The sequence below is a fragment of the Cyprinodon tularosa genome, unplaced genomic scaffold (assembly GCF_016077235.1).
Source record: "Cyprinodon tularosa strain WSP-4 unplaced genomic scaffold, ASM1607723v1 ctg327, whole genome shotgun sequence".
NCBI classification, from domain to species: Eukaryota; Metazoa; Chordata; class Actinopteri; order Cyprinodontiformes; family Cyprinodontidae; genus Cyprinodon; species Cyprinodon tularosa.
The window spans coordinates 72,322-89,806 of NW_024039038.1; the positions used below are offsets into that span (position 1 = coordinate 72,322).

The 17,485-nt window shown below is 38.8% G+C and overlaps 1 protein-coding gene across 1 annotated transcript in view; it reads right to left on the reverse strand.

Moving 5' to 3' along the window:
• Nucleotides 1-2,527: 2,527 nt before the first annotated feature.
• LOC119788818 (probable G-protein coupled receptor 149) overlaps nt 2,528-17,485 on the reverse strand; it is a 35,404-nt gene continuing 20,446 nt past the window's right edge. The window contains exons 4-5 of the mRNA XM_038293464.1: nt 6,965-7,108; nt 2,528-5,144 (exon numbers count right to left, since the gene is read on the reverse strand). Coding sequence (XP_038149392.1) covers nt 4,638-5,144; nt 6,965-7,108 — 651 coding nt within the window. The 3' untranslated portion in view covers nt 2,528-4,637. The remainder of the gene's footprint in view (nt 5,145-6,964; nt 7,109-17,485) is intronic.

Sequence of the window (17,485 nt, forward strand, 5' to 3'; positions counted from 1 at the left end):
ATATGTTGCTATCAGGGAAGTTGTTCTTATATTAAAGGCATAGTGGAGGATTTTCGCAAATTGTTAAAAAACCCACCCTCTCCAATTAAACTACTAATGCAAAACCCTGTATCTGCTCCAGAGAGGAAACGCCTATCAAATGAGTGCGAGAGCATGCACAAGCTCATTTCTCCTCATGCACGCTCTGTTTAGAAGTTACTGTTTGCATCTCTCATACAAGCTTACTTTCTAAAAGAAGTGGAATTTTTCCACTATGTGAGACTCACCACAGATAAGTGAAAATGGGGATGAGCACGTAGGACGTCCTTACATGCACATATCACCAGAATGATGATGACAAGTAGGAGGACCACTTATTTTGATGATCCACCAGGAAGATAGGCTGAAAATCCGGGAACTCTGGGAACTTTGGCAGCTCGGTTCTGCTGCACTTTAATCAACCAAAATCACGAACGATTTTGAAATTCCCCATACATTAAATTTATGTACATACAGGCTCATATAGGATGGTTCTACGGGCATGTGTACAAAACTATTTCAGACATGAACCATAAGGAATGAAATAGTAAGAACTAAGAGGGCTGTGAGAGCAAAATTAAAAAATATGCTGCAGAAAAAGAGAGTTGTCTCAAGGACTTGGAGACATTTATTAATCTACAAATTAAAAAGAAAAAATCCAATTGAAGCACTGATGAAAAAAGTTGAAGGTAAATTTATTAAGGATCTAAGTAATAAATAAATTCTTGCTTTCTGTGACTAAATATTCACCAAAAAAACAACAACAAAAAAAAAACAATGTGGCATTTAATCATTTAAACTTTAGATAAACTTTGGATATAAAGTTACCTGATTGTTACTGTTTCAAGATACCAGAGGCTTGGCTTAAGGAAGTGCCTGTCATCATTTTAGTTTTTTTGTCAAAATTCTTTTAATATGTCACATTTTTACCATTTTCACCAAATATGTATCATAACAGTTTTCTAATCTTGTTTAGGCCACTGTGCAGTGTTGGAAAGGTGGCTTAAGCCATTTTTTTAAACTTGTATTCAGGAAGAGCGGTATGGTTGTAGAAACATACCAGATCTTTACCCTTGCCAAAATGATGCCGTGAGAATAAAGGAGTCGGTTTCATAGTCTCCTAAGTTTTTTGGGAGGGTATTTGGAGCAGTAGGTTTATCTGGTACCTACATTACCACGTGAAGCTTTGATTCTGTCCGTTGTGTCCCTTGTTTTGTTGGATTTAGTACAGCATAGTTGTAGAGAACGTTGTATATGGCTTAAGAACCTGAAGGTCCTGTTTGTAGAATATAAAATCCCTTTATCGTCCCACAATGGGGAAATTCTGATGTTTACAGCAGCAAAATGATTATAGAAAAAAATGGTCACACAAATGTGGACCTTAGAAAAGTGTATAATAACATAATAGTAATGAGTTAAATAAAAAACAATGCTGTACTTTAAAGTCTTTTAACAATATAAGTACTGTGCACCTGGAGAACAAATAACCAATATACAGCTATGGACATTTCTACAGTAATGGATATTTGAAAAATAGCAGCAACATCAGAGATGTGCAAAATGAGAGCAGCATCTTATTTAACTGACTAAGGTGGAAAAACTGTGCAAAATCAGTATGAACATAACAAATTATTGAGGATGCAGGGAACAATAATGGTTATAAAGTCTCACAGCTGCTGGGAGGAAGGATCTGGGATAACTCTCCCTGGTGCATTTAGGGTGCAACAGTCTGTCACTGAAAGGAGCTCTCCAGTTTTGCAACAGCGTTATGCATGGGGTGGAAAAAATTATCTAACAGAGATGTTATTAGGCTATTAGGTTCTTCAGGTCACATTTTTCAGTTTGCACCTGTTAAGAAGGAAAGAACTAGAGGAATCAGCCCATCTGAAAAAATGAAATACTGGTGCAGAGCTCCGTCAGTCAATGAAAACTCAGCATTGAGCACTGCCTATTAATTATTGAGCCTGCAGAGGGGATTTGGACATAACACTACTGAGATATTCTAGGTGGCTTTTTCTCTATATGCCTTGGAGTCTCATAAACAAGGCATATGCAAAAAGATTGGCAGACTATACTGTATATCTATTTTCGATAAACTTGGAATTACCCAGAATGTGCTGGTGAGTCACTGGCGGTAACAGGTACAGAAGGAAACTATTATCCTAGGCCTTTTGATCTTGGACAAGAGTCCTCACCTTAAAAAAAATTCATCCCCACATATATATCAAAACATATGAAAAATACCCAGCGCACAGAGAGTGGCAATCACTCATAATTTTGTATAACCTTGACCATAGTACAAAATTCTAGTTTTATACTTTTCTCCCAAGTTACACTTTATCATCTATGTCAGAACAAGTTATTAAGAGTACCGAATTGAATCTTTTTCCCCTTGTCCATAATTCAGAAGATAGAAGCTTATATGTTGTTTGATATGCCCAGAGAAATGACATGAATACATAAACAACGCTGATACACAACCCATAGTTATATAAAAACAAGCAACAGTTTATTGATCATATGGTAATATGATAATATTTTAGTAGTAAATTAAACCATAACACAGACAAACATACAGATGATAGAATTAATTAGGCTTCAGAGTTGAAGTAGTGCTTAAACTGCAACCTTTGGCACAATTAACAGCTAAAAAAAAAAGTTGCCACAAACACAGATCTACATTCATCATTACTCATATGCCTGTACATTATTTTTTCCTACGATCTTCCCTGGAGCGGCTCAAATAAGACTGGATTTCAGATACTGGTGGAGGTAATTTCCTGAAATGAAAATTTAATGATGGCAGTCTTCAGGAGGAGGGGAGCCGTGAATGACTCAAAAGGTCCGTAAATGAAATCCACACAGTTCAGCCCATGCTGAATTAAGCTAAAATACTGGAGACACAGTTCTAAAATGAAATTAAATACATTTCAATTGGAATGAAAAAAATTACAATATCTAAATCTCTGCTTTTTTTAACTATAAATACATGGGAATGTGCATCGTAGTAATAATATAAACACCCGTCTATTACCTATGAGGATAGATATAGCTTCTAAATTTCACTCACTATATTGATTCAAAATGTTTATGGAAGGCTCAATGGTGATAGAGTTTGCCTTATCTGTGTACTGAATGTATGCATGTATATAGTCACTGATTGATAGGAAGCAAACTAAGCAAATTGAGAAATGATTGCTCCAGGTGGCTTAGCAATGTAAAGTTATATCTTCATCTGTTGGCTAAAATAAAATATACAGTCAATCATTTGCACAACATAGAAGCTGACTGAGACAAAACAGTATGTCTTTTATCTTAATTAAAAATATTACCTGATTCTCTATTAATTTTTCAACCTAGACAGTTCGCTGACTTGGAGCAGATCAGTTTAAAAATGTTTGATACTGTGGCTGGTTTTAATGGAAAATACAAGAATTTTTAAATGAGCACACACCTTTTTTCATTGCAAGATGAATACTTTTGGTGTCTGTCTGACATCACAGCAGCCACTCTCATCCTTATTCTCAACACACACTTGAATGAGTCAGACAGATGGGTCAGGTGGGCCCTCCCCTCACCACTGAGTCACTAGTGACGTAGTCCACGTGAGCTGTTTTTAGATGAGAAATATGATCAGACCTCAGCTCTTAGTTTTTCAACCTGTTTTTTCTCTCCTGCTGCATCTGCTCCATGGTGACAAGTTGCCACATAATAAAAATCTGAGATAAAATGCTGATGGTACTAGTTTGTCTTTTTATGCTATTTAAGTCATGTAAGCCACTATATCTCACTGCCTTGAAAAAGCATTCATAACTCTTTAGCTTTCCAGACTTTGCCTAGTTACAACCATAAACTTAAGTTTTTTTTTTTGAGGGGTTAAAAGATCAAAACAAAGCAGTAGGTACATAATTATGAATGGAAAATAATACACTGTTTTTATATTTCTACAACACTAAAAACCAAAGGCCTTTATTTCTATTCAGTCCCTATTTAATGTAATAGCTGAAAATAAAATCCAAGGCAATGAATTAGAGCTTGAATCAAGGTACAAAGGTGCACTTGACCAACACTACTCGTCCCATCATCTGGAAAAGGAAAGAATGCACAACTGCAAATCCACCAAGACGTGGCTGTCCAGCTAAATTAGATTCAATATATTTTCAACTCTTAAAACAGCATCTTGATTAGATTTATATCTGGACTTTTAATGCGCGATCCTAACACATTAATATACTTCACCCTCAATATTTTTATTGCAGCTCTGGCAGTAAATTTAGGATTACTTTCCTGTTAAAAAGTAAATACCTTCATCCAAGTGTTCTACAAAAACATTCAACAGGTTGAAAAACTATCAAGATGCCCTTTTGGAGGGGTATTTTTGTATGTAGGATATGCATGTGCTTTCATCATTTCACCTGAACAAGTACACAGGAAGGCAAAGAGGCTATTAAAAGATTTTAAACGAGTCTGTTCATATCATGTCTTAGCTCTATTAAAGCTGTGATCGTAAAGGAAAAAATGTGGAATGATTAGGAAATTTGTCATACTGACTTTACTGCCTGAGTTGCTCTTTCAACCTCCACCCCGAGAGGCCCCCCTTTTGTTATTGTGTACATATCTCACTCTTCTCCCTCGCCTGCCTGCTTTCTGTAAGCCTCATTAAGCAGCTGAATATCCTCATGATACCCTGAGCTCTCGTGTGTCTGCCGTCGGCTGTTCTGCCGATGGGCTTCCACTGTGTCAGGAATAGTGATATTGATGGTCTCTGCTTCAGTGTTGCCACCGCTCGGGATGAGCAGGGAGTAGGACGCAGTCTCACCTAGGTCACACGAAACAAAGCGGTTTTCCCTGCGAGAGTAGCGCAGCGACGGCGAGCGGGCATGGGTCGAAGACTGGCTGATGTTAGAGACAATAGAGACGCTGTCCATGGCCTCCTCGTTATCACAGATTTCCAAAACCTCAAGATGTATTTTGACGTTGGTATCCCCAACCCCTGCTCCTATTCCCATCCCCATGCCGATCTCCATTCCTACGCAGCTGACGTTGGCTTCTCCGGTGTGGCCTCCAGATCCTGGATCATCTGCACTGGGCTCATGGCCAACAGACTTTGAGCGATACACTTCCACCTTTAAAAAAACAGAGACTGCTTACACAAGCAATAATAAACAGAACATCATCACTGTTAATCAGTACCCCTCTCCTGGTATATATATACCAAGCCTAAGGCATAGCTGAAGATTTAAAGAAAGTATTGCTGGCCAGAAACTTAGTAAAGTTTCAGAAAGAAAAGGAAATCCAGTATGCCCTTTTATTAAATATGCAACTAGTGCCTGGAGACAAATCGCTATGTTGCTATATTTAAGACTGGAAATGGAGCAACTTGGTCTTATAAAACAGCAAGCAACAGTTTAAGTATCATACCAATCAGAAGAAATATATTCTTGTGTACAACACTTGACAACAAATCATAAAAAAAAAATGTGGAGCAAAATTCATTACATTTAAGTACTGCAAATGCCACTAATTTTGACAGTACTATATTAACCCAAAGATGACTTCTTTAAGCAGATAATCCAAAACATTTTCCAGATAAAATAAAGAGCCTTTGGGGGAAGAGGTTTATTATTGAAATGTATTAGAATATTACTTGTAGTTTTAGTTCTCTAACTGCAATACAACTTAAAAATGTTTTAAATAGTTTTTTTTTTTTTCCATGGTTAGAAAAAATACCTTCCAAGCAGGACTATAATTGATGGATATTTGAGCAGTTTTTTGCAAAAAGTTTTTACAATAGGAGTACCACTATTACTTTCCCCAAAGACCAATTGTGCAAAAAAGTGGGTGTGTGAATGAGCAATTGACCAATTAAAGGGCCGATTTATTATCACTCAACAAAATACTGTTTAATCGTAAAGTATGATGCAATTGTTTCCTCTTTAAGACAAGCATGAGGTTACCGGATGAGTCACATTACTACTGAGTAGCACTCAGGTTTGGTTGTACACATGGCTAATCTGGGACTGTTCCTCAGGGAAAGGCAGGGTGTTCAGTAGAACCTTCTGAGCTGATTGGGCCAAGCAACCTAGTGCCCGCCTACCAAAGTTTTGTTTTAGCCAATCATGGTAACAAATAAGATAGCAGATGCCATGAGAAACCACAGCGCCTTATGCCTGTATGCTCTTGCATTTCCTCTTTCAAAGATAAAATCATGGATTCTGACAAACAGATGTACTCGCAGCATCCCAAGAAACTCAGAAAGTTCTGCTGAATGTCCCTTCCTCCCATGACAGATTTGATGGGAGCAGGCCCAGACGGATAATGAGTAGAACTAAAGTGCTACACATTATCAATCTGGCAAACCAGATTGATAGTGTTTCAAAAGCAGGGCAAATATCTCATCTGCCAATGTGTTGTTTTTTACAACTATATTTTAACACAGTGGTAAATTACATGTAGACCCCACAAAGTGCATTCAACTTTCTAAACAGGCTGTCACTGCTCTAAAAACATTTTTGTCAAAAGTAGTCCTTTACTTAAGTAAAAACACATATGTGAAAAAAGTGGTAAAAATAAAAGTACCTGTAAAACCTCTTTAGTCATGAAACAGTAAAAAAAAGTACATTTTCTTCTGTAAATTGTACAAATAAGTAGTTTCCTTAATTATGCCTATATATTTTCACTTTAAAAAATATACTTAAAGTAACAGTTTTATACAAAGACAAGGATTATTTCCATTTTTCCCTCAGTGTTGGTAGAGAGTACATTAATTTTAGTAGGAATAATATTGATTGAACTGACCAGAAATCCCAACCTATACTTCTATATTTCATTTTTTAAGGAATTGATCCATCCTTACTCTTGGTCCTGCTCTTCATGATAGGTTACAGGAAACTAAGTTCACCCTTCCAAAAAATAAAAAAAAAGACATTGAGTGGAGGTTAGTTACCTTTTTAGCGTTGTTGGGAGAGATTTTTAGGCCGTCGCTGCTGACCTCATAGGTGGAAAGCGATAGCGTCTTGCCAGTGGGTGCTTGGAGAGATACAGTGCCCTGAAAGGCACACAGGGGTATCGATAGACCACCTGATGAGCGCTGCACAGGAAAACCACAAAAATATAGATATTTAGTATCCTGCAGAGTGTTCAGTTCATACTTTTTACAGCAGACCTTTGGGCTGGTCATTCCAGGAAAAGCACTAAACCTTAGAATTGAGACTCAATTGAGAGGAAGTAATCTTGTTGAAGGGTTAATGGTGCACCGTTCAGATTTAAACAGAAAACATTATTTGTGTCGATTTTCAAAGTCTGGAGCACATATTTACTTAAGACAAATGTACAGCTTCCTATAACTAACTAGGCATTCCTCAAAAATGTAAAAAAATAAAAAAAAAACCTGCGAACTTCTTTCAAAACCTTGTGTCTAAAGTAATAATTGATGATTGAGATTGTAACTTTAAACTATTCTTTACTTCATCCGATTCAACTAAAGGATAGGCAGTCCTCAGCCCTCCTTATCTAGCACAGACATTACAGACTGATATTCTCTTAATTAATTAATTATTGATTCATTAATTAATTGGTGTTAATTTACTGAGCCTTTGGATTTGGCTCACCTGCTGGTATGTTACTCAATTACTAGGTTTGAAATCTATATTATCTAATGAGAATGTATCATTCTTATCACTGTTGCGATAACTCCTTTGATTAGAATAAATACAGGTCCTTCTCAAAATATTAGCATATTGAGATAAAGTTCATTATTTTCCAAAATGTAATGATAAAACTTGAACATTCATGTATTTTAGATTCATTGCACACTAACTGAAATATTTTAGGTATTTTAATGTCTTGATATGGATGATTTTGGCATACAAATCATGAAAACCCCAAATTCCTATCTCACAAAATTAGCATATCATGAAAAAGGTCTCTAAATAAGCTATGCACCTAATCATCTGAATCAACAAATTAAAACTCCCAACCTGGTTCATCACTCACAACCCCAATCATGGGTAAGACTGCCGACCTGACTGTTGTGCAGAAGGCCATCAATGACACCCTAAAAAAAAGAGGTATGACATAGAAAAATATTTCTGAACGAATAGGATGTTCCCAGTGTGAAGGAAAGAAGAAAGATTGTGGAGAAGGGCTGATTTCAGACCTTGGGGGACCTGCGGAAGCAGGGACTGAGTCTGGAGTAGAAACATCCAGAGCCACAGTGCACAGGCGTGTGCAGGAAATGGGCTACAGGTAACGCATTCCCCAGGTCAAGCCACTTTTGAACCAGAAACAGCGGCAGAGGTGCTGGACTGTTGCTCGGTGGTCCAAAGTACTTTTTTTCGATGAAAGCAAATTTTGCATGTCATTTGGAAATCAAGGTCCCAGAGCCTGAAGGAAGACTGGGGGGAAGGAAATGCCAAAATGCCAGAAGTCCAGTGTCAAGTACTCACAGTCGGTGATGGTCTGGGGTGCCATGTCAGCTGCTGGTGTTGGTCCACTGTGTTTTATCAAGGACAGGGTCAATGCAGCTATCAGGAGAATTTGGAGCACTTCATGCTTCCATCTGCTGAAAAGCTTTATGGAGATGAAGATTTAATTTTTCAGCATGACCTGGTACCTGCTCACGGTGCCAAACCCACTGGTAAATGGTTCACTGACCATGGTATCACTTTGCTCAATTGGCCTGCCAACTCTCCTGACCTGAACCCCATAGAGAATCTGTGGGATATTGTGAAGAGAAAGTTGAGAGACGCAAGATCCAAAACTCTGGAAGAGCTAAAGGCCGCTATCGAAGCATCCTGGGCCTCCATAACACCTCAGAGGCTGATTGCCTCCATGCCACGCCGCATTGAAGCAGTCATTTCTGCAAAAGGATTCCCGACCAAGTATTGAGAGCATGACTGTACATATTGATTTGAAGGTAGACTTTTTTTGTATTAAGAACACTTTTCATTTATTGGTCGGATGAAATATGCTAATTTTGTGAGATAGGAATTTTGGGTTTTCAAGAGCTGTATACCAAAATCATCCGTCTTAAAACAATAAAACACCTGAAATATTTCAGTTAGTGTGCAATGGATCTAAAATATATGAATGTTTAAGATTTATCATTACATTATGAAAAATAATTAAGTTTATCACAATATGCTAATATTTTGAGAAGGACCTGTATTTGCACGAAAAAAGTATACCTTTTACAAAAGAGGATGAATTCTTCCTTCTGAGCCATTTATCTACTTTCAGAGGACAAACTTGTATCTCTACTAAAATGTTTTTTTTTTTTTTTTACTTGGGTCTTTAAGGTTGTAAAACTACTTGATTTTTAAAAATAAAACTATGGAAATTGGAAATTGTTCTTTAGCATAGAGAGACACTACTTGAAAGCTGGGTCTCTTTTAGGAGCAAGAAGATCTGCTGTGCGAACTGTATCAGAATAAGAGCCTAAAAAATCAGGTTGGGACCTTTAGTATCCACAGATGCCTTTGTGAAATGATCCCACTGTTTTAGTGGAAGCAATGCACGAATCAAGAAGTAGGTAAAAAAAAATAAGTCTCATATAGCTATGACCACTTGCTAAAATAGGCTCTGAATAAATTTTGAGGGAGAAGTTCCACTTTACTTTTTGAAATGCACTTAAGGTGCAGGAATAAATATGAAATGCAGTGAACTGACAAAAAAAGTAAAGTATAACTGACTGTGACTTCAAATAACTTGTTTTCGACATCAAATCAAAGGACCTATTGCCATTGTTCCATATAACATTGTTGACAGTAAATGCTAAAACTTTAGATCGGCAACAAGTTTGCTTCTACACTTCATTCCTGCTATTTAGGGTGAGTGAAATTGGATTGTGCACATAGCTTCTAGTAAATAGAGATAAATGTGTTCTTACTCCATAAGGCAAACCATTGTTAACCATATTGTTATCATGGCGGCGCTCCAAGGCAGCGGCCAAGAAGAGCTCCTCTCGAAAATTTCATGAAATATGCAGCTTAAAAAGATACAAACTAGACATCAAAACCGCATTTATGATCCCCAATGGCTGCTGGAGCTACGGTCGTTGATCGTTTAAAAAGCCACAGAGTGCTACGGACGGATGTAAGCAAAATAACAGCGGAAAATAACGGCCAGAGGAAGAGATGCACAAGACAGAGAAAGCGAGGATGCAGAGGGGGGCTAACTGTGAAGCTAAAGAGAAATCCCCACAGACCACCACTTTCATCAATCCTGCTCTTCAACGTCCGCTTGTTGGAAGACAAAAATGGATCGCGAACTCTTCCAAAGAAGCCTCAGGTCACCTCACTCAACTACTAACTACAGGCCTGTCACACTGACTCCAATCGTGATGTGGTGCTTCGAAAGGCTGGCTAAAGAACACATAGTCTCCAATCTGCCGCCAACATTCAACGCATTCCAGTTCGCCTACCGACAGAATTGCACCACTGAGGAAGCCATCTCTGCTGCTCTCCACCTGAGCCTGGAAAACCTGGAGAAGAATACCTACATGTGGATGCTGTTCCTGGACTTCAGTTCAGCTTTCAACACCATCATCCCACAGCATCTGATGGGCAAACTGGAACAGCTGGGCTTCAATACACCCCTCCGCAACCGGCTGCTAAACTTCCTAACCAACAGACCTCAGTCAGACCGGGTCGGACAGAACACCTCTGATGTCATCATCCTAAGCACAGGCTCCCCACAGGGCTGCATCCTGAGCCCCCTGCTGTTCACCCTGATGACACATGACTGCGTTCCCAGATTTACCACCAATTACATCGTGAAGTTTGCAGATGACACCACAGTGGTGGGCCTCATCAGAGACGACAATGACCAGGGATACAGAGAGGAGGTGGTGCAGCTGGTGGACTGGTGCAAAGATAACAGTCTGATCCTGAACGTGGAGAAGACGAACCAGATCATCTTGGACTTTAGGAGGAACCGACCTAACCACGCTCCACTGCTCATTAACAGCTCAGCTGTAGAGGAGGTCAAAAGAACCAAATTCCTTGGGGGGCACATCACAGACATCCTTAACTGGAATATAAACACCACCTCACTGATCAAAAGGGCACCAAAGCTCATGTACTTCTTTTCAAGGATGAGAGCCCACCTGCCCCCACCCATCCTCACCACCTTCTACAGAAGCACCATAGGGAGCGTTCTGACCAGCTGTCTCACGGTGTGGTGTGGAGGCTGCAGCGCCTCAGACTGGAAGAAGGTGAGAAGAGTGGTAAGAAGAGCAGAGAAGATCACCGGGGCTCCTCTTCCCTCCATTAAAGACATTTCATCCCAGCCATGTGTGTCCCGAGCCGGTAACATTATAAATGTTCCCTCACACCCCCAACATGGACTGTTCTCCCTGATGCCCTCTGGGAAGAAACTTCGAAGCATCCGATGCAGGTCCAGAACAGTTTCTTCCCCACTGCCATTAGACTGCTGAATGTTATGTAAAATGGGTTACAAAAAAACAAAAAAAAAATAAAAAAAATAAACAAAATAAACAGAACGTTAGAACTGTACTGTAACTATACAGTCATATGTTTACATTACTATTTTTCATCACAACGTTTTTTATCACTGCTTCTTACCTTATCAAGGCTGCACTTTTAAAAATGAAATAGTCTAGAGAGCTGTTCTTAACAAAATTTCTTTTTGTTTACACTTGTGTACACAAAATGACAAAATAAAATCTAAGTCCAAACACTTTAAACCCCTGGAAACAAAGTGATTCCGCAACAATGACAGATAAATCTAGATACTATACTTTCAAATAAAAAAAGCGTAGACATCGAGCGCTTAACTATTTAGCTGCCAGTTTTTTTTAATGAAATAGTTAACTATTGTGTTTATGATTGCAGGTTGTTTATGTTTCATGATATTCATCCCTATTAGCTTTCTTTATCAGAGATATATCCCTTGGTAATAAAATGAGTCTATTCTGAGACCATTTGTTTGGAACAATGCATGATGCTGTTGGGAGGGAGAGGAGATGAAATAATGTAGTGCATCAGAAGAGATATGGCAACAGGTCTCATTAAACTTGTGAATTATTAAAAAGGACAGGAAGTGGTTATCTGATTGTGGATATGATGTTCAACAGAAGCAGATATGTTGTCATTCTACTGTTTGCACAGTGCTCACATGATAGCCAGAAGCAACCCATGTGGAAAGGGAAAGACATATAACACAGACATGCGATTTTCGATGCAAGTTCAACTCAGTTTATTTCTAAAGTTTCAATTCACAACACATTATTTTAATGCACTTTAGAGACATTTCAACCAAAAATCTGTGCATATTGGTCCAAAGCTTTCTATCTATAGAAGGCCAGCTGCTTGTACTGAGTTATTGATTCTGCAGAATTTGCTCTACATTGATCAGCATGCAGCTGCCATAGACCCTCTTTGCATTTTATTGTGATTGTGTAGAGCATTCTGCATGAAATGGTTTAGAAGGAGTCCTAGAAAATACTTTATAGGCAGTGAAGCATAAACCCTTTTTCTCCCTCATATTTTAAGAGAAACACAAAAATAAAATGTGAAAATGTCACCATCGCAATATCTGTCTGTTTAACATTCAAACAGCAGTGACTTTTTGGGGCTGAAAATTGTTTTGAGCAAACATAAAAGTGCTGTGAACTTACATTTTGAATGCCAATGTAAGATGTAAAAACTTTTATCCTTATAGCAGTATTTGCCAGCATCAATGTGACGATAACATACAATGGAAAAAATGTAAAAATTTAGCTCAGAACTACAGTGTACCATTAGATGTCATCATTTAGGCTAAGTCAATACACCCATTACATTAAATAATGGAAAAGTGGCAAAACTGATCATTCTCTTCATATGCTAAGTAACTAATAGCACTAGGCCACTGCTTGTGTGGTTAATCTCATAGAGTGTCTTTATATTTATGTTATGTACTTTTCTATTGTGGTTGCTATCCCATTATGTAGTGATGTAACCCTGAATAATGGAAGGGGGTGTGTCACTACAGTACTGTTAGCACAATACGTACCATCAGCTCATTTGCGCATGCACAACCAGACATACATCTGGGTCGCCCTCGATTTTACTTTCTAAAAAAGACCTAGATTAAGTTCTTCCCTCCCTAAAAACAGTAAGCCTACCAAACTAATATTTTAGAAGTTAATAATTTTTTTTTTATATTTTTTCCTTTCATGTCAACCTTAGGGTTTATACTGTAGTGTGTAACCTAGAAAAAGAAACAACATGGTTTAATTATATTTTTCCAGACTACTTTGAGCATGTCCAATGATGACGTCAGACAAACATTTTAATGGAGGAAATGAAAAGAGCATCTAATTGTCTCAGAGAAGTCACAAATAATTTTTAAAGATGTGTATTTGCATTCTTTAGTGATTTAAGGATAAGTACTAATTTAAGTACAATAATTAAATTTTTTATGTCATAAAACGGGACAGTTGGCCCCAGTATTCAAGGTCAGACAGTCAGTAGGAAAGTTCAAAGCTTTTATTAAATAAAAACCAACAAAACTAAAGTGGAGCAGCTAGGATCTGTGGCTCGCGGATGCCACAGGAGGGGGGGGGGCGGGGCACCGCCCAATGTCAGACACTCTGGTTTAACAATTCAGTCCATCACCCATGAAGGGGGTGGGATCAAGCCGATGGGCTGACAGCTGGTGAAAGAAATAACCAATCAAGGTAGAGCAATCATACCATACCATACCATACCATACCATACCATACCATACCATACCATACCATACCAACTTTATTTATAAAGCACTTTAAAACAACCACAGTTGATACAAAGTGCTGTACAGTTTAAGAACACAACATAATAAAAATAATTTAAAAACAGTTTAAAAACAAAAAAACATACAATTTAAAACTAGATCCCACTGGTGTTGAAAGCCAAGTAAAATAGATGGGTTTTAAGACGAGCTTTAAAAATGGACAAAGAAGGGGCCTCTCTGACCTGCAAAGGTAAGTCATTCCATAATTTGGGGCCCATAACAGAGAAAGCCCTGTCCCCTCTGAGCTTCCTTTTTGTTCTCGGTTCCTCCAAGAGCAGCTGATTTGCAAACCTGAGAGACCGATGGGGTACGTAGGGATGAAGAAACTCAGAGAGGTAAGCTGGGGCAAGATTATGCAATGATTTAAAAACAAACATAAGAATTTTAAAATGAATCCTAAAGTATACAGGCAGCCAGTGAAGTGAGGCCAGGACAGGGGTCACATGCTCTCTCTTTCGAGTACCTGTCAAAAGTCGTGCAGCAGCATTTTGTACTAGCTGCAGACGTGAGAGCAGCGACTGACTGACTCCCAGATAAAGTGCATTACAGTAGTCCAATCCAGTTGAAACAAAAGCGTGGATCAGTGTTTCAAAATGCTGCCTGGAAAGAAAAGATTTCACTGACGCCAATCGCCTTAAATGATAAAAGCTGGACTTAACCACGGCTCTAATTTGGCTGTCCAATTTAAAATCACTGTCCACCTTAAAACCAAGATCAGTAATAACAGGTTTAAAATATACCTGCAAAGGTCCCAGGTCAACAGAGGAGGACTCACAAGAGCCACTGGGTCCAAACACCATCACGTCTGTTTTGTTTTCATTAAAGTTTAAAAAGTTCAAGGCCAACCAAGCTTTAATATCTCCTAGACATGCCAGGAGATGTTTGATTGAATGTACATCCTGCTGCTGTATGGGAAAATAAATCTGACAATCATCAGTGTAACAATGAAAAGAAATCCCATGTTTCCTAAGGATAGAACCCAGAGGCAGTATATAAAGAGAGAAAAGCAGTGGGCCAAGAATTGAGCCCTGTGGGACACCATAAGACATTGAAGCAACAGATGATTTAGAGCCACTAATATTCACTGAAAAAGTTCTCTCCTCCAGGTAAGACCTGAACCATTTAAGAACAGTGCCATCAATACCAGCAATGTGGTGTAATCGCGATATTAAAATATTGTGGTCCACTGTATCAAAGGCAGCAGTTAGGTCAAGTAACATCAGAACAACATGGTGACCAGAATCACATGCAAGAAGAATGTCATTAAAAACTCTTATTAAAGCAGATTCTGTACTATGAAGAGTTTTAAAGCCAGACTGAAAAACCTCCAGAATGCCATTGTCATCTAAAAACTGTGTCAGCTGACAGTACACAATTTTCTCTAAAACCTTAGAAAGGAAAGGCAGCTTCGAAATAGGCCGATAATTAGCCAGAACAGTTGGATCAAGGCCAGGTTTTTTAAGCAGTGGCTGCACTACTGCATGTTTAAAACTAGCAGGGACCACACCTGACGACAGACTGTTATTTATAATTGCAAGAACAGGCTGCCCTATGCTAGGTAAAATATCTTTAAAAAGTCGTGGAGGCACAGCATCCCGGGGGGAACCTGATGGCTTAATGTGGCGAACCACATCCTCTAACAGTAAGACAGTCACAGGCTCAAACTGATTGAAAGCAGCCGAGCAAGGGACTGAAATTGAAGGGTCAGAGTCAGGAGCTGTGATAAGAGCCCTGGTACTACCAACCTTTTCAATTAAGAAACGCATAAAATCATCACACACATCAGGAGAAGCTTCCAAACAGGCATTCTGAGAAATATTAAGCACAAAGTCAATGGTGTTAAATAAAACACGTGGGTTATGACTGTTTGAAGCAATGATATTTGCCAAATATTCCCTTTTTGCCTCTTTAACCGTGCTCTGGTAGAGACGCCAACTGTCTTTTAAAATCTGAAGAGTAACCTGCAGTTTATCCTTTTTCCACCTGCGTTCAACACGACGACATTCCTTCCTTGCAGCACGAGTTCTGTCATTAAACCAAGGCTCAGGTTTAATCCTGGGGTGCCTGGTTTTTAATGGAGCAACCGAGTCCAGGATGGTTTGACAGGAAGAATAGAACCAGGACCAGAGCTCTTCTGTATCAAAGTGGAGGAAGTCAGATGATTCACAGAGTTGAAGAAAAGCAATAGAGAAATGAGTGGCAGTGGAGGGGTTAATAATCCGACAGCGCCGAGCAGCAGCGCGAGTTTTAACTGCGGTAGGTGTCAAAGTAATAGTGAATAAAACAGGCAGGTGATCCGACCAGGCCAGGTCATGACAATTTATGGCAACCTTGATGAATATCTGCTTGCACATGGGCAAATGAGCTGATGTTACGGTTAGCTGATGTTATGCTCTCTTTTTTACCCCTTTGTCCCTGTTTCTCTCCTGTTCCGATTAGCATTCACTATTAACTACTAGCCACTTGCTATTAGCTACTCAGCTGGCACCTACAACGAGCCAAAGCTGTGAATTTGGACTCTTTGATTGGCCGTCTCTCAGTGATCCTTCCGCATGGATATCGACTGACTCGTGGTGCCATTACTATTGCTGCCTTTTCTCCTGTAATGTATCGTAATGCTTTCAGCTAGGACCAATTCCCTGTCCTGCTCCAGAGATACACTGCTAAATCTACAGCTACGGCATGCCACACTTGCTCAAGATATCACTACGTTTCCTGAGGAAATCCTTTGCCAAACCTCACGAATTCATGGTGTCTCTACTCATAGGCACAAGTTAAACAGAAGTGGAAGAAGGAAACGGTAGACTTGAATGAGACATATAAACAAAGACTGCTCCCCTCTGTTATTTCCTGCTACCTCTGCACTAAAATGAACAAGCTACAGACTAATGTCAACCACCTACAGGAATACAGGACTGCCTCAAGTCTAGCTTTTACAGAAACATGGTTAATCAAAGATGACAGAGATTATGTGTTGAATTATGGACGCTTTGGCATCCCTCTCAGACTAGATCGAGATAGTAAGTTAATCGGGAAACAACATGGCGGCAATGTTTGTCTTTATGTAAACACTAGCTGGTGCTCTATTGTGACAGTAAGAGCGGTGTTGTGCAAAATGGACAATGAACTGTTGGCTGTCTCTCTCTGCCTCTTTTATGTACCATTTTGGTGTATATCCACCCTAAATCTAATGCACCCACATTTATTCTAGGTGATTATATAACTGTTCCCCTGGGAATGAGGCTTTCACAAGTATATTACCTGTGCCACACGCCTTTGCATGCTAGGCCAATGCTATGGTTTGGGTTTAGAATGATACAAATCTGTTACACTTTGGTTCACATCCCTATTATAAAGAGTGCAAAAAAAAGTCCATAAGGTGAAGCTGTTGACCAAAAACAGCATATCAACACTCCAAGCATGCTTTCAGACTACGGTCTGGTGTAATCTTTTAGACCCAACCAGCAGTATAAATGAACAGGTTGATACAGTCTCTTCATATAACATCATCCCCTCCAAAACGGACAATCTTCCCAGAAAAAAAACCCTGGATTAGAAAAGAACTCAAAGAAATCAGTAACAAGAAAAAAGTATATATATACATACATATATATATATATATATATATATATATATATATATATATATATATATATATATATATATATATATATATATATATATATAT